At 61.4% G+C, this 13,216-nt stretch overlaps 3 protein-coding genes across 3 annotated transcripts; all 3 read right to left on the reverse strand.

Annotated features, from left to right (window-relative positions):
* Positions 1-776: 776 nt before the first annotated feature.
* On the reverse strand, positions 777-6,281 carry LINJ_36_1820 (conserved hypothetical protein; the record flags this gene model as incomplete). Its single annotated transcript, XM_001469727.1, has 1 exon — positions 777-6,281. The coding sequence occupies one exon, from the start codon at positions 6,279-6,281 to the stop codon at positions 777-779; it is 5,505 nt and encodes a 1,834-aa protein (XP_001469764.1).
* A 1,588-nt stretch (positions 6,282-7,869) lies between these two features.
* Positions 7,870-9,522, reverse strand: LINJ_36_1830 (conserved hypothetical protein; the record flags this gene model as incomplete). The annotated part of the gene is made up of 1 exon (XM_001469728.1): positions 7,870-9,522. One exon carries the CDS (start codon positions 9,520-9,522, stop codon positions 7,870-7,872), a length of 1,653 nt encoding a protein of 550 aa, XP_001469765.1.
* A 1,311-nt stretch (positions 9,523-10,833) lies between these two features.
* LINJ_36_1840 (putative aldehyde dehydrogenase) lies at positions 10,834-12,363 on the reverse strand (the record flags this gene model as incomplete). The annotated part of the gene is made up of 1 exon (XM_001469729.1): positions 10,834-12,363. One exon carries the CDS (start codon positions 12,361-12,363, stop codon positions 10,834-10,836), a length of 1,530 nt encoding a protein of 509 aa, XP_001469766.1.
* Positions 12,364-13,216: the final 853 nt, after the last annotated feature.

Below are 13,216 nucleotides of genomic sequence, written 5' to 3' on the forward strand. Positions count from 1 at the left end.
CTCGATCCGGAGAAGGGGCGAGAGACAAAACGAATCGCACATGAGACTGCGAGGAGGAGGGAGGGTAAGGAGAGATGGAGAGAGAGACACCGTGACGGAGCACGGCGGCGGGAGGGGAGGCGTGAGAACACTCAAGACAGAGAAGTGCACCGCTTCTTTTTTCCCTTCGCACCACCGCGCGCAGCAGAGATGGCAGGCGCAAGGTTTTTTTTGGGGGGGGGGCCGAAGGGGAAGGAGTCAAGAAGCGAAGGCGGAAACGCACGAGAAGCATGAGGAAGAGCGGGGGAGAAGAAGGGCACTTGCCGTGCGCGGCGGAGCATGAGTTGATGCACACGGCTGATGAAGAAAGCACGAAGGTGCGCTAAAGAGGTGTAGGCGTCAGACGGTCGTCTGCGCATCATCGAACACCGTGCGGTGTGGGTGCGCACCGCAGACACAGCCGCACTATCCAGAGAGAAATGCGGTGCATCGATGGCGAATGAGAAGCTGCGAGGAAGGAAGGACGACGAAGACGGCAGCCATTGCCTCGTCTTCCTGCCTTCTTCACCGCCCGCATCCCGTATGTGCGTGCCGCTTTATGATGTGAAGGGCGCCTCCGGAGGCTCGCATACCGTGCAAGAAGGTGAACGAAGAGGGGGACAATGCGAAACGCACTAGACGAGGAAAAACCCCCCGCCCCACCCCCACATACACACCCACACCCACACGCAAGCACGGCAATCAGCCAACAGCCCATGAACGCGCAAGAGCGCTTACCCAGGCACGGCTCCGTGAGTTCAAGCGAGGCACAAAGTAAAGCAGCGGAGCAGCTCCTTGTACATCTCTAAAAAGCGTGCCCTTGCGGCCGGGGCGTCGGCGGCAGTTTGTGGAAGCGCGAAAGATAGCGTGTCGCCACCGACAGCCCCCGATTGCAACATGGCCACATCCAGCTGGCCAGGACCGCGAAACAGACGCAGCAGCTCCGGCAGCATTCGTGCCCCACGCGTAGCCCATGACCGTTGTGCGTGCGCGAACCTCGTTACAAGCACGTCGCCGCTCGCCACAAGCATCAAGAAGAGTTCGTCGCTGAAGTTCGTCAGCGCGGCTGACGGCATCGACGAGCTCGCCATAAAGGGCATGGCGAACAGCATCCAAGCATCCACGGCAGCAGGCAGGCGCCACTCCGTCGTGGCAGCACACAGCTGGCGCACAGTCACGGCAAAGTCGTCCTGCAAGTTGCCGGCATCGACGCTGTGCTGGTGCACACGATCGGCGGCAGCCGCCAGCACCAGCAACTCCTCTGTCGAGAAGGCGCCTGGCGAATGTCGCAGGAGGCCGTGAAGCTCCGCCGCCGTCCACAGCCGCAGCAGCGCAGCGACGAGCATTTGTGTGTCGGCCGTCGCAGCCGAGATTGAGGGAGGCCACAAGTCGGTGCGGAGGAGACACGCAAGCAGCCGTATACACCGCCTCGCTTGCGCTGCCGGAGCGGCCGTAGTGGCAGCGTGCACGAGTGTGGTTGGGTCACCGTCCGCGATCAAGCGAGCAAGCTTCAGGGGTGCGCACATGTAGACGTCAAGCTCGCGATCGCCGCGGACCAAGCACGGTGAGGCGTGAAGCGCATATCGACGGAGAGCAGCCCGCTCAGCGGCCGTCAAGGGAGGTGAAGGTGAGCGTGTGTGGGCCGTGAGGTCCGATGCGTACGTGTCGATGAACCTTGCAAGACGCGTCTGAGTCAGATGTGCGCAACTGACCGCTCGCTGCTCCGTGGTTGAGGCGGCGATAGGTGCAAAAAAATCCCGCGTCGCCTCTCGGCCGTATTGCAAGGAATGCAAGGCGGCAAATCGGGTGAGTTCCCAGCACGCGGGCAGGTGCAGCACGCCGGCGAACGCATCCCCCGCGGCTGCTGTCAACGCTCCTGGTTCACCGGCTTCAGTCGACGACGCGAACGCGCGGCGCAGCACCGTCCACAACGCCTGCGCCGACACACGTTGCTGCTCCGGCTGCCGAAGCTCCGATACGGCGTTGAGCAGCGCCATGGTGTGCTGCACAACCGTTCCGAGCGACAGAAGCTTCGCCTGAGAGGCGAGTCTGCGAACGGCGAGTACCACGAAAGCGTCGTATGTCGCTGGCGGCGGCGCGTGAAAGAAGCGCAGGGCCTTTACCACACCCACCAAGTCCGCCACCGCGGCCGTCCGCGAAAGAGACATAAAGGCGTCCTTGGTGCGCACGAATGCGTCCAGGCGGAGCAGCGTGTTCTCCGCCAAACGCTGCAACGGCTCCTGCGCCGCCGCCTTGTTCGAGGCACCTCCGCGGCCAGAATCCCAGTCCCTGTGCGGTGTCGACCGCAGCTCCACATACGTGTCTGGACTGGTGCAGCCAGATCGGCACAGCCCGTGCAGCAGTGTGTAGCATTGCCGCAGCTCGCACTGATTCATCTTCGACGCCACGGCGGTGGCAAGCGCGCTCAGCAGGCGGCTGTTCCACGCGCCTAGCTGCGTCAAGGCGCGAATGAGCAGTGACAGTTCCAAGGGGTCGAGCCGGTCAGCGCAGCCGCGCAGCTCCGGCAACACGCTGTACAGCATCTCCGGGTGCGGGTGATCGACTGTCTCGAAGGCCCGCAAGAGCATCAGGAGGTGCTTTGGGTTCTGCACCAAGGCATGACCTGGCGCAGTTGTGAGCCGCCCGCCGTAGTCCTCTGTGGCTGTCTCGCCCGACACATTTGCAGAGACGCTCGAAGAGAGCTGCTGCTGTTGCTGTCTGGCGAGAGCCACAATCGTGTCGCCCAGCAGTCCCAGAATGTCATGGACTGCTTGGTCAAGAGTGGCAGTGGAAAGGTTTGCCGGCAAGTCGTCGACGAGAAGCGATGGCTCCACATCATCCTCGAGCACTTTGCTCTCCAACTCGGACAGAACCGCTGCTCCGGCGTCATCCACCGCGGCCAAGCTGCCGTCCAGAACATCGCCCTCTGCGTCCGGCACTTCGTCGGGGACGGTCGGCGCCGTTGCGGGTATGCTGCTGACTCGCTTCGTCGAGCCGACGCGGCGGTGCAACAGTCGATAAATCTGTGCCATCACGTTGGCGGTTGTGCTGAGCAGCTCCAGCGGCATCGGCGGCGGGCTACCGCCATCCAACTCGGCCCACCACGTTTCGGAGAGCGTGGCCTCCGTCGCGTAAGCTTCCGCCACAGAGTGGGCAACCTCGAGGTAGGACTCTAGCGCACTTACCTGGGCTTCTCGCCAGGTTGTGCTCTGCATCGCCGCGTCGCCTTCCGCCGCGCCGCGAGACGGCCGCAGCGACCCGAAGTAGGACACGAGTGACCGCCCCAAGTCCGCGGTGCGGCGCAGCTTCGTGACCGCCTCCGCGTACGCTCGTGCCGTCCCGCGCGCGGTCGAGGGCGACTCCTCCCCGCCGACCACGCCCAAACGCCCCTCCCGGAGCTCACTGCATTGGGCGGCAAAGGCCTCCAAAAAAATGACCGGGGGCACGGTCCGCGCCAGGTGGGCCGAGCGAGACGCATCCATGATAGTTTTGCAGTTCTCCAAGCTGAGCGTAAGCGCTGCAGCAGCCTCTGGTCCCGCGGCCTCGCCCCTCGAGGCGACAGCAAGCCCGGCTGCGCAGCGGGCCCACACGGCGCGCATGAACTCCTGTGCCACTGACCGGGGCAGCACGCCTGCAGTGCACAGGGAAGACGTGACGCTGGCAAGCGCACCCAGCTCTACGCCCTTGCATTTGGGTGCCATTTTCGCCGCCTGTGCGGCGAAGACGGTAGCCAGCTCCAGCTCCTTTCGCGTCCACGCTCGCGTTCGCGCGCGCGCGACGGCGGTGCTTGTCTTGGTGCTCTTTAGCTTCTTCCGTGCTCCCTCGTCGCCGTCGACTACGGCACCAGCCGCTGCACCCTTGTCCAGCAGCCGACGGCGCAACAGCGAGCACGCCAGCACCAGATCCTTCGGGGTAGCAGCCTCGCGGATGAGCTTGGTAAGATCACGTGACATACCGCTTAGCAAGGCAGTAGCGCGTCGCACCTCGACGACAGAGGCCTCCTTCCTGGTCTCCTGCGTGGTGGAATTTGTGCGCTGTGCCCACGTGTGCTCTCGCTGCTGAGCAGCGTACCGCACAAACCGTTGGACGGCGTCTCCCGTCACTACACGCAGGCGGATCGCTGCTGAAGCGGGGGACGGCGTGTCGGCACTGCCTTGCATGGCCGGCACGAGCAGTGGCTCGACCTTGTTGAAGAAGTCCGCGCACTGCGGAGCGGATAGCTGCACAAAGTGGGTCAGCAGCTGCGCTGCATCCGCGGCGGAAAGACGCGGGGGTACCGCTGGATCACCAGGGGTCTCAATGTCGCCGGCCAGGACAATGGCGCGCTGAACGCACTGCGACACAACACGTGAAGTCGTGCAGAAGCGGTACCGCACCCCTTCAGCACCGCGGGTGCGTGCTCCGTGAACCGGTGAGGACGTGAGACCGTCTGCTCGGCCCTCTGACGTCTTCCATGCGACGCCTGAGTAGGCCAGTTGAGCACCGTCACCCGCCATATCCTCGTCAAGCACCGCTGCATTTTCAACTGCGTGACCTGCAGCACCGCCACGCTGCGGCGAGCGATTCCGCTCCTCGAAACGAGCAAGGGACGCCACAAAGGGCACAAGTTGGCTTGCGCCAACGACGTGCATTTGCTCCCCGAAGCGCTGGGATAGAAGCTCGACTATGTCGGCGCTGACCGTCACCCCCGGAACCTCCTCCCAGCGAGAAAGGCTCGAAAGAAGAACGCCGCAGTCCGACGCGCGGAGCTGCAGGGCGTGCGTCTCTCGCAAGAGAAATAAAGCGGGACGAAAGGCAGCCTGAATAGAGAGCAGCAGCGGTGCTGGGAGAGCGGACGGCCGCTTCTGTCGCACCTTGTTCACGACCTGCGCGGCATCGCTGAGATCTTTGACTGTGGCTGAGGCCAGTGCCCCGGGCAGTGCCTGTAGACCGTAGGAAAGCGCTAGGTCCACATGGGTGGGTTCAATGCTGGTCTGCAAGCCCACCTGAATGAGCTCCACCACATCCGTCACCCGCACGTTCGCGGCAGTCGCCCCCGTTGCCAAGGTGGTACTGCTCGCAGCGGCGACAGTCGCACCGCCACCTCCGCCGGTCAACTCCAGGGTGCGCTGTGTCAAGGGAAGCAAGGCACGGTAGCACAGGAGAAGGCGCCGCGATGCGGTCTCCGCTTGAGCACGAGAGACCCCCAGTGTGGGGGCTACCAACGCGTACATCTTTTCGAGCCCATGGAGGCACTGAATCCACTGCAGCACGTCGGACGGGGACAGGTGCGCCATCGCCGCAAAAGCCTCATCGGGGCCGGTGCCACGGCAGCGGTCGCTCTGGCGCCTGAGCGCTGCCGCACACGCCTCGGCAACCCTCAGCATCTTATCCAGCTCTTCGGCCGTCGCATCTGACTTCGCTGCCGTGTGCACCTCCGAAGGCAATGATGTGAGCGAGTCCTTCGACTTGCTGCCGAGCCGCAGACTGGACCACTTCGCCACCATACCCATGGCGGACGTAATGGCCACCAGATGCTGCTGCACGGCAGCCGTAGCATCGCTGGGGGCGTTGTCTGCCGACTCCGCTGCTGACTCAAGTGAGGTGGAGGCCACGTCTTGCAGCGCAAGCAGGAGAGGCTCGTAAAGCTCCTCGAGTACAAACGCCACCCCAGCCGTCCGTCCATCGCCCAAGTTGAGCAAGGGCATGCATAGCGACATCACCTGCCGAGGAGTTTGCAGCGACTCCTTGTTGAGCTTGATCCAATGAAGGGCGTGCTGCACGCGAGGGAAGGTAGTAGAGGCGCCAAAGGCTGCGGCAATGTTGAGCAGCTTTCCGATCTCTGACCCGTACATAGGGGAGCTTTTCGGCACATCCGAAAGATTATCACGGCAGCGCACCTCACCGTTAAGAAGCCGCAGCGCCTCGGTGCAGAGGATGATGGCGGTTTGAAGAACAGACGAAGCGGTGGAGCCGCCAGTGTCACCGCTGCCCTCTTGACCGACCGAATCGTCCCCATCGATCTGACCTGCTGCCCGAGAAGTGGAGGGTGCAGGCGTCCTCAGTGCTGGCTGCAGTTGGTACCGCGCCAACACAGCTGCGATCGCCTGCTGCTGTTGGGCGTGTCGCAGTCGATGGAACTGATTACGCATACGCACCAACGAACCGAGAACAGAAGAAGAACGAGTGGTCGAGAAAGACGGCGTGTGTGCTGCCTGTGAGTGCTGTTGAGCGCCAGACGTTCGGGAGTAGTTCCCGAGCAGACGCACTGAGGCACGGTTCATTGCGGCTGCCGCCCCTGCAAGGGCACTGTCGGGAACACACACACACGCTCAGTCAGCAGTCTCCCTGATCGTTGTGAACGAGTGGCGTACGCCGGTTTGGTTGTCCCCCTCCCCTCTCTTTCGCGCGAGTGTGTATGGGTGGCTTATTGTGCACCTCGTTTTTTCTTCCTTCCTCACACTTGCTCGAAGGTAGTGATGCGCGCGTACGCATGGTTTCGTGGAAGCAGAGTAGTGAGGGATGTCGCGCAGTTGCACAAGACGAGAGGGCGACGAGTGCGACCGCACCAAGAGGCAGAAACCGAGAAAAAAAAAAGAATGAGAGAAATCGGGTCGACAACGATAGGCAGTAGCAAAGCAGATCGAGGAAGGGAGGGAGAGCGAGTGCGAAGCGTCCATGGGTTCATGGTCCGTGCAACGGGAGTGACTGTCCTGAGGCTGGAGATAGGAAGAAGACAAAACGGAACGGCAGTGACGGTCGCCACCAGCTGGAGAGAGAGACACGAGAGGAGGGGAGGTGATGCCCATGCCTGCCGCGCGTTCCCGCAGCATCGCACGTGAACAGATGCCGATGTGGAGTGCAGTAAGGGCACAAGAGGGAAAAGGGCAGAAAAGCGTGCTGTTCCGCCCTTCGCTGGCCTGCTTTGCCGCCCCCCAACCACCACCACCAGCCACACACACACACACACACCTGTATGTGCAAGTACTCGATTCTTTTTGCTGTGTTGTTCGCTTGTCGTCCTTCCCGCTCGCCTCTGCAACGGAGACGTGCGAAAACAGGTGAATCGGAAGGAAAAGAGGGGGAGAAGTGTGCGAGTAACGAAAGTTGTAAAGGCGCACACACATACACACGAGGGCAACGAATTAGTGGAAGCCATGGGCGCAACGATCAAAGGCCACAAGGCTGTTCAGCTCAACACCGACAGAAACACGCACACGCGCACGGGCAAACAGGCACCGATAACACTGAACGCACACAATTAGAGAAAGAAGGCCACCACTGGCGCCGCGAGCAGCAGTCGTCCCTCATCAAGCTTCAACACGACGTTGGTACTCGCGTTGCTTTAGCGTCGTCTGACCTTCGCACACAAAACGTTATGCCGTTTATATGTGCGCGCTTGGTTTCGGCCCCCCCCCAACGCTCCCTTTTCTGTTGTTTTGCTCTCTCGCTGTGTTTTTATATGCAGAAGGAGGAAGAGGGGGAGGGAGAGAAAGACGCGCTGCTCGAGTAGAGAAAGTGATGCGCGATGATCAGCGCGGGACTGGCAGAGAGACAGGGAGAAGGCAGGCAATATATGGGATGCACAAGCCCCTGCAGGGGGGCGCGCGCGAGTCCTTCCCGAATCCCTTATGGCATCGCTGCCACATGTTCCTCCTCGCGGCGCCGCTGCCATCTCTTCTTCTCTCTCCCCCTTATTCGAAAAGAGTGAAACGCTTCTTTTGGTGGGGTTGTGCTGGCGAGGGATAGAGAGCGAGAGCGAGAGAGAGGCGAAGAGTCGCCGGCCAGCGAGCGAGAACTGCGCAACGACTCGTCTTTCCCTTTCCCTTTCCCTCCTCTCTCTGCCGTTTTTCGCCACGAGGGCCGGAGTCACTAGGCAGAGCCGTAGTTGGGCGCCCGGCGTCCAAGTAGCGGCGAGCTACTGCCGCTCCCATACAAGGCGCTCGCATCTTCATCCAGATAGCGCTGGCGTCGCTGTTGCTTTTGCCCGTACATGCAGTTCTGGATTTGGCGGTACGCAATGAAAGACGGCACCAGGATGAGAACGAGCGCGAGCGCGACGGACCAGATCGACGCCGCTGTGCACAGCGCAACGTAGCGGAACTTTCCGTCCTTGTTTAGCTCATAGCAAAACGGGATGTTTTCCTGGTGCTCAAGCAGCGTCGACATGATGAACTCCGGCTGATCCGGCAGATGCTTCACAAAGAAGCCAAGGAACGGAGAAGGTCCGTAGCCGCTTGTGTAGTCGGTCAGAAATGGAGACGCGTAGGAGTAGATGCGGCGGCCGTTGCGATCGGCGATGAGCAGCACATCACGGGCGGAATTCTCGTAGATGCCGCTCGCCGCGTGCAGTGGGGTGGGGTGGTTGATGGTATAGAGGCGATGTGCCCGGATGAAGTCCTCGCCAAAGGCGCCGCCCTGCATGCCGTTGTTGTTCGTGTTTCCCTGGCGGGAGGAGAAGCGCACCATGTACGCCATGCCGTCCTCCTTGCTCGTGACGTAAATGTACGGCACGTCGAAGCGCTGCGTGTGGACGCCGGCAGCGGAGACGGATAGCGACGACGAGTCACTGATGTAGTAGCGGTTCGGAAACATCACTTGAATCGGGGACGGCACGTTTAAGCCAAAGAGGCGCTCGCCGCTCTCGGGGTCGAAAACGTGCACGGTGTTGCTCGACACGTCACACACGAGCAGGTAGTACATCGTCGACTCGTTTGTCACAGCGAAGACGCCGGAGGGGGCGCCGCCCTCGACCAGCGCGCGCGGCAGCAGCGGCGAGATGGCGAGGCCACGCACGGAGCTCATCGAGTAGGACGAGCTCCACGACGAGGCAAAGAGACCGGAGTTGTCTGGGATGTTCTTCGGCGCCACCACCGTCTCCTCCGCCGACACCGTCTCCTCCGCCGACACCGTCTCCTCGTCGGCCTCAACGGCGGCCTTGACGTTCTTGGCCGGCTTCCAGGCCGGGTAGAAGGCGTGCTGAGATCCGCCGGCGCCGGCCTTCGGCGTCACGTCCGCGGTCCGGTAGCGCGTGTACCGCGTGACGGTCACCGAGTTTTGGTTCGACACGTACATGTCCTCGGTCGCTGGGTGGAAGGTGATGTCGTACGGGTGATCCAGAAACGGGTTCTCCTTGTCCTGCTCAATCACGGTGAAGAGGTAGTCGCGGGTACAGTTTTCCTCCATTGTGCCGTTCAGCAGGCCGTTGCCGCTGACGGCGAAGACGCGGCTGTAGGAGCCGCGAGCGCTGGACACGTAGAGGTGGCCCTGCGGGCCAAAGCGCATGGAGCGGAGCTTGTCGACGCGCACGCCGGGTGGGAAAGAGGCTTTGTTGAGCACCGGGCCGAGGTAGTTGCCGAGAGTGTCAAAGGACCAAATGTTATCGCCCATGTTAGACGTGACGTAGACTGTGTGGGTGTTCCCGTTAGAGGGGCATAGCGCGTGGCCCGAGTGGCTGCAGGCAAACATCGCCAGCAGCAGCGCTGCAGCCAGCGTCACCACGGCGTGCGATGAGCGTGGAGGCATCTTGCTCGCTCGCGCACCGGTGTGCAGCTCTAAAGGAGAAGCGGGGGTAAGTACCACAGCACTGCAGAGAATAGAAAGACAACAAAGTCAGGTGAAAGCCATGGATACATGAGCGATAGAGGCGTGGCACGCACACGCAGAGAGAGGTACGAAAGAGGGGGCCTGCCTTACGCGAAACAACGATGTCGCCGTGAGAGGACAAGACCGCGAAAAGAGGGAAGCGATTAAGTGAGAGCGTCGATGCTCGGAAGCGCACACGCCCAATGGGCGAAAGAGCTCTAGATGCCAAGAATCAGAGGGTAAGAACGAGCAGTTGGAAGGCGATAGGAAGCACCGTGATACTAAGGGCAGGGTGATGATGCAGTGATTCGTGCGAGGCCGAGCGCGTCAGGAGAGAAAACTCTACAGCACAGAGGTGAGAGGAAGATGATCGAATGAGGTGAAGCAGTAGAACAGTAGGCTTTCACCGGGAAGAAGCACATCCAGCGAACGGCAGAGAGAGAGAGCAAGACGGTGATGGAAATGAACCACGTGAGGCACAGGGCTTGCGAGGCGCACGTGGGAGGAGGAGTGGATGGGCAGTAGCGAAGGTGAACTGCAAGACGCTTGTATATATTGCCTAGCCTCGCCACGGCGTGTTTGGGCTTACTGGCACAAAAGAAGCGGGCGACCCACAGCGCCCCCAAATCACAGCCTTGGGAGCCGTACTGAAGTGTGTTTGCGTGCGTGAGAGCAAGAGATTGCATATGCGGTGCTCCCGCGCAAGGGCAAGAGAGCAACTCGCTCGTTCTTTCACAGGAGAGAGCAAGGTCGAACAGGGGGGGGAAGAAGTGGTGGTGATTCTCCCTGCGACAACGCCCGATAAAGGCGATAATAACCGGGTAGAGGAGGCAGAAGCGCGCGACGAAGGTACTCGAAGAGGGCAGACGATAGGGGATGCAAAACTGGGCAGACAAGCAATACGAAAAAAAAAGTGGAAGACAAAGGGAGGAGCGGCCAGCGATACGCAAAAGAGGCAGGAGGAAAAGGGCACGCGCGCGCGGGTGCCTAGGCGCGTGTCCCTCCGGTCGACAATCATCGCAGATGCACGGAATTGACTCTGAAGATGAGTAAGAGTCAAGCGCCGTGGAACAGGAAGATGGTGTGCGCGTGCGTCCGAGACGTGCAGTGTGCGCGAAATCAATGGAAGGATAGCCGAGGCGAGGGCACGCTCCCTGAAAAGGAAGCAAGAGCAAGGATGCGCTACGTGAGCTGCACGAAACCCCTCGTCCTTGCCCTTTCCCTTTCCCTTCGCCTGGACACGCCTGCCCCCTAGACAGTCGAGAAGAGGACGTACTTGATGTCGACAAAGGATTCAATGCCATACTTGGACCCATCCCGGCCGAGCCCACTCTCCTTGACCCCGCCAAACGGAGCCGCTGGACTAGAAAGGGCACTGTCGTTGACACCCACCATGCCGTAGCGCAAGGCCCGCGCAACGCGGTGCTGGCGACGGTAATCGCTGGTGAAGAAGTACGAGGCCAGCCCGGCTCGAGTGTCGTTGGCCATCTTTACGGCAGCATCTTCCGTGTCGAAGGGCACAAGGGGCAGAACAGGGCCGAAGAGCTCGTCGTGGCAGCACAGCGTTGCGTCGTGCGGCACGTTAGTGAGCAGCGTCGGCTCGAAGAAGTAGCCACCGCCCTTCACAGCCTTTCCACCCACCATCAGCGTGGCCCCCTTCTCCACAGCATCCTCCACCACGCGAGTCATGCGCTCTAGCGTGGCACTTCCAATCATGGCACCTACCTTCACGGCGGGGTCAAAGCTGTTGCCCACCTTCAGCGCGCGCACCCGGTCGGCCACGAGGCTCTTGAACTCCTCATAGACACTCGCCTGCACGAGCGCGCGGTTCACGCAGATGCACGTTTGGCCCGCGTTGCGGAACTTTGCGGCGATGAGCTGATCAGCGGCACGAGGCAGGTCGGCATCCTCAAAGACGATACAGGGCGCGTTGCCGCCAAGTTCCATGCTGACTTTCTTCATCGTCTCGGAGCACCGACGGTAGAGGTGCTGGCCGACGCGGGTGGAGCCGGTGAAAGAGACCTTGCGCACGTCGAAGGACTCGGCGAGTGCGTCGCCGATCTTGGGGGCATCACCGGCGACGACGTTGAAGACGCCTGGCGGGATGCCGGCTTCGTCGGCGAGCTGGGCAAGCGCCATGGCCGTGAACGGGGTGAGCTCGGCAGGTTTGAGTACGACGGTGCAGCCGGCCGCGATGGCACCGCAGGCGGCACGCATGATCATCGCTGCCGGGAAGTTCCACGGGGTAATGATGCCCACAACGCCGACCGGCTCCCGGAAGACAGTCGTCTGCACACCTGGGCGAGGGCCGGGGATGATGTCGCCGTAGATCCGCTCCGCCTCGCCGGCGTACCAGTCCGCGTAACCTTGCGCGTACAGCACCTCACCCTTTCCCTCCGCGATGACCTTGCCGGATTCGCGAGAGAGAATGTTTGCAACTACGTCACAGTGCTTCCGCATGAGCTCTCCCCAGCGCCGCACCGCTGCGGCGCGCTGACGCGGCATGACTTCTCTCCAGCTCTCGAACACAGCCCTGGCGGCCTCGATAGCGGCCGTCGTCTCCGCGTAGCCCATGCATGGAATAGCCCCGATGATCTGGTTTGTACACGGATCCTCGACGGTCACCGTCTTGTCCGAGAGCGCGCTTGCGACCCACGCGCCGTTGATGTAGCAGGCCGGCTCCCTCATCATGGGCGTGGTACCCGAGGCGTACTGAGCCGCGTTAGCCCAATCGAAGGGCTGGAAACCCTTGGCACCAACCGTTCGGAACAGCTTCGACATTGGTGATGCACTAGTGGGGGCACGAGTGCTTTTCCTTGGTTGTGGTAGCAGTCCATGCGGGAGGGGGGAGGGTAGGGTGGCCAAGGAGTGTCCTCTGAGATGTGTCCCAGTACAGAGAGCAGCGCCCGCAATCACAGATGTGAGCTTCCCTTTGATAAGTGCTCCCCTCGTCTGCGCACGCCGCTCCGAAGCGGTGGCTGATGGAAGGATACAGGGAGAGAGAGCGAAAAGAAAGCCGTCTTTGCCCCGTCCCCCTCTCCCTACCGTCTTGGTAGCAAGCTCGAGAGCGAAGAGCACCCGAAGCGGTGTTTTCGTTTTGTTTTGTACTTTTGCCGACTGGTAGCGGAGTGAGAGAGAGGGCAGGTGGTCGTGGCACTTCACAAGCGGGCGGAGAGAGACCACCACAAAGATGGAGTGGCGGAGTGGATAAGAGTTCAACGGTGAAGAAAAACAAAAACGAGGAAAGCAGAGGAACAAGAACGATGGGAGTGTGTATCCTTTAGCCCTAACGGAGCAAGCGAGGAAGACACGCCAGTGCAGAGTCAGCTGCCGTCCATGAAGAACGAAAGGGGGCTTTCAGCACAACCACTCTACCTTTCTTTCACCGTGTCTGCCATGCTCCATTTCTTGATGGCGCTGCGGGTGCAGTGGACTGGGAGGGAGAGGGGGGGGGGCGTGCAACACGTCTCCGTTTCGATTCCTTTTCGTTTGTGCCTCTGAAGTTGTCCCACGTGAGCATGCATCGCGCAGCGCCCTTACAGAAGAAAGAGGAGCGTGATACGGACCAGGAAATGCAGCACGACAGCCGCGAGAGACACGTCTTCCAGAGCCGGCCCACCACCTCCTCGACGTG

The sequence above is a fragment of the Leishmania infantum genome, chromosome 36, assembly GCF_000002875.2.
Source record: "Leishmania infantum JPCM5 genome chromosome 36".
NCBI classification, from domain to species: domain Eukaryota; phylum Euglenozoa; class Kinetoplastea; order Trypanosomatida; family Trypanosomatidae; genus Leishmania; species Leishmania infantum.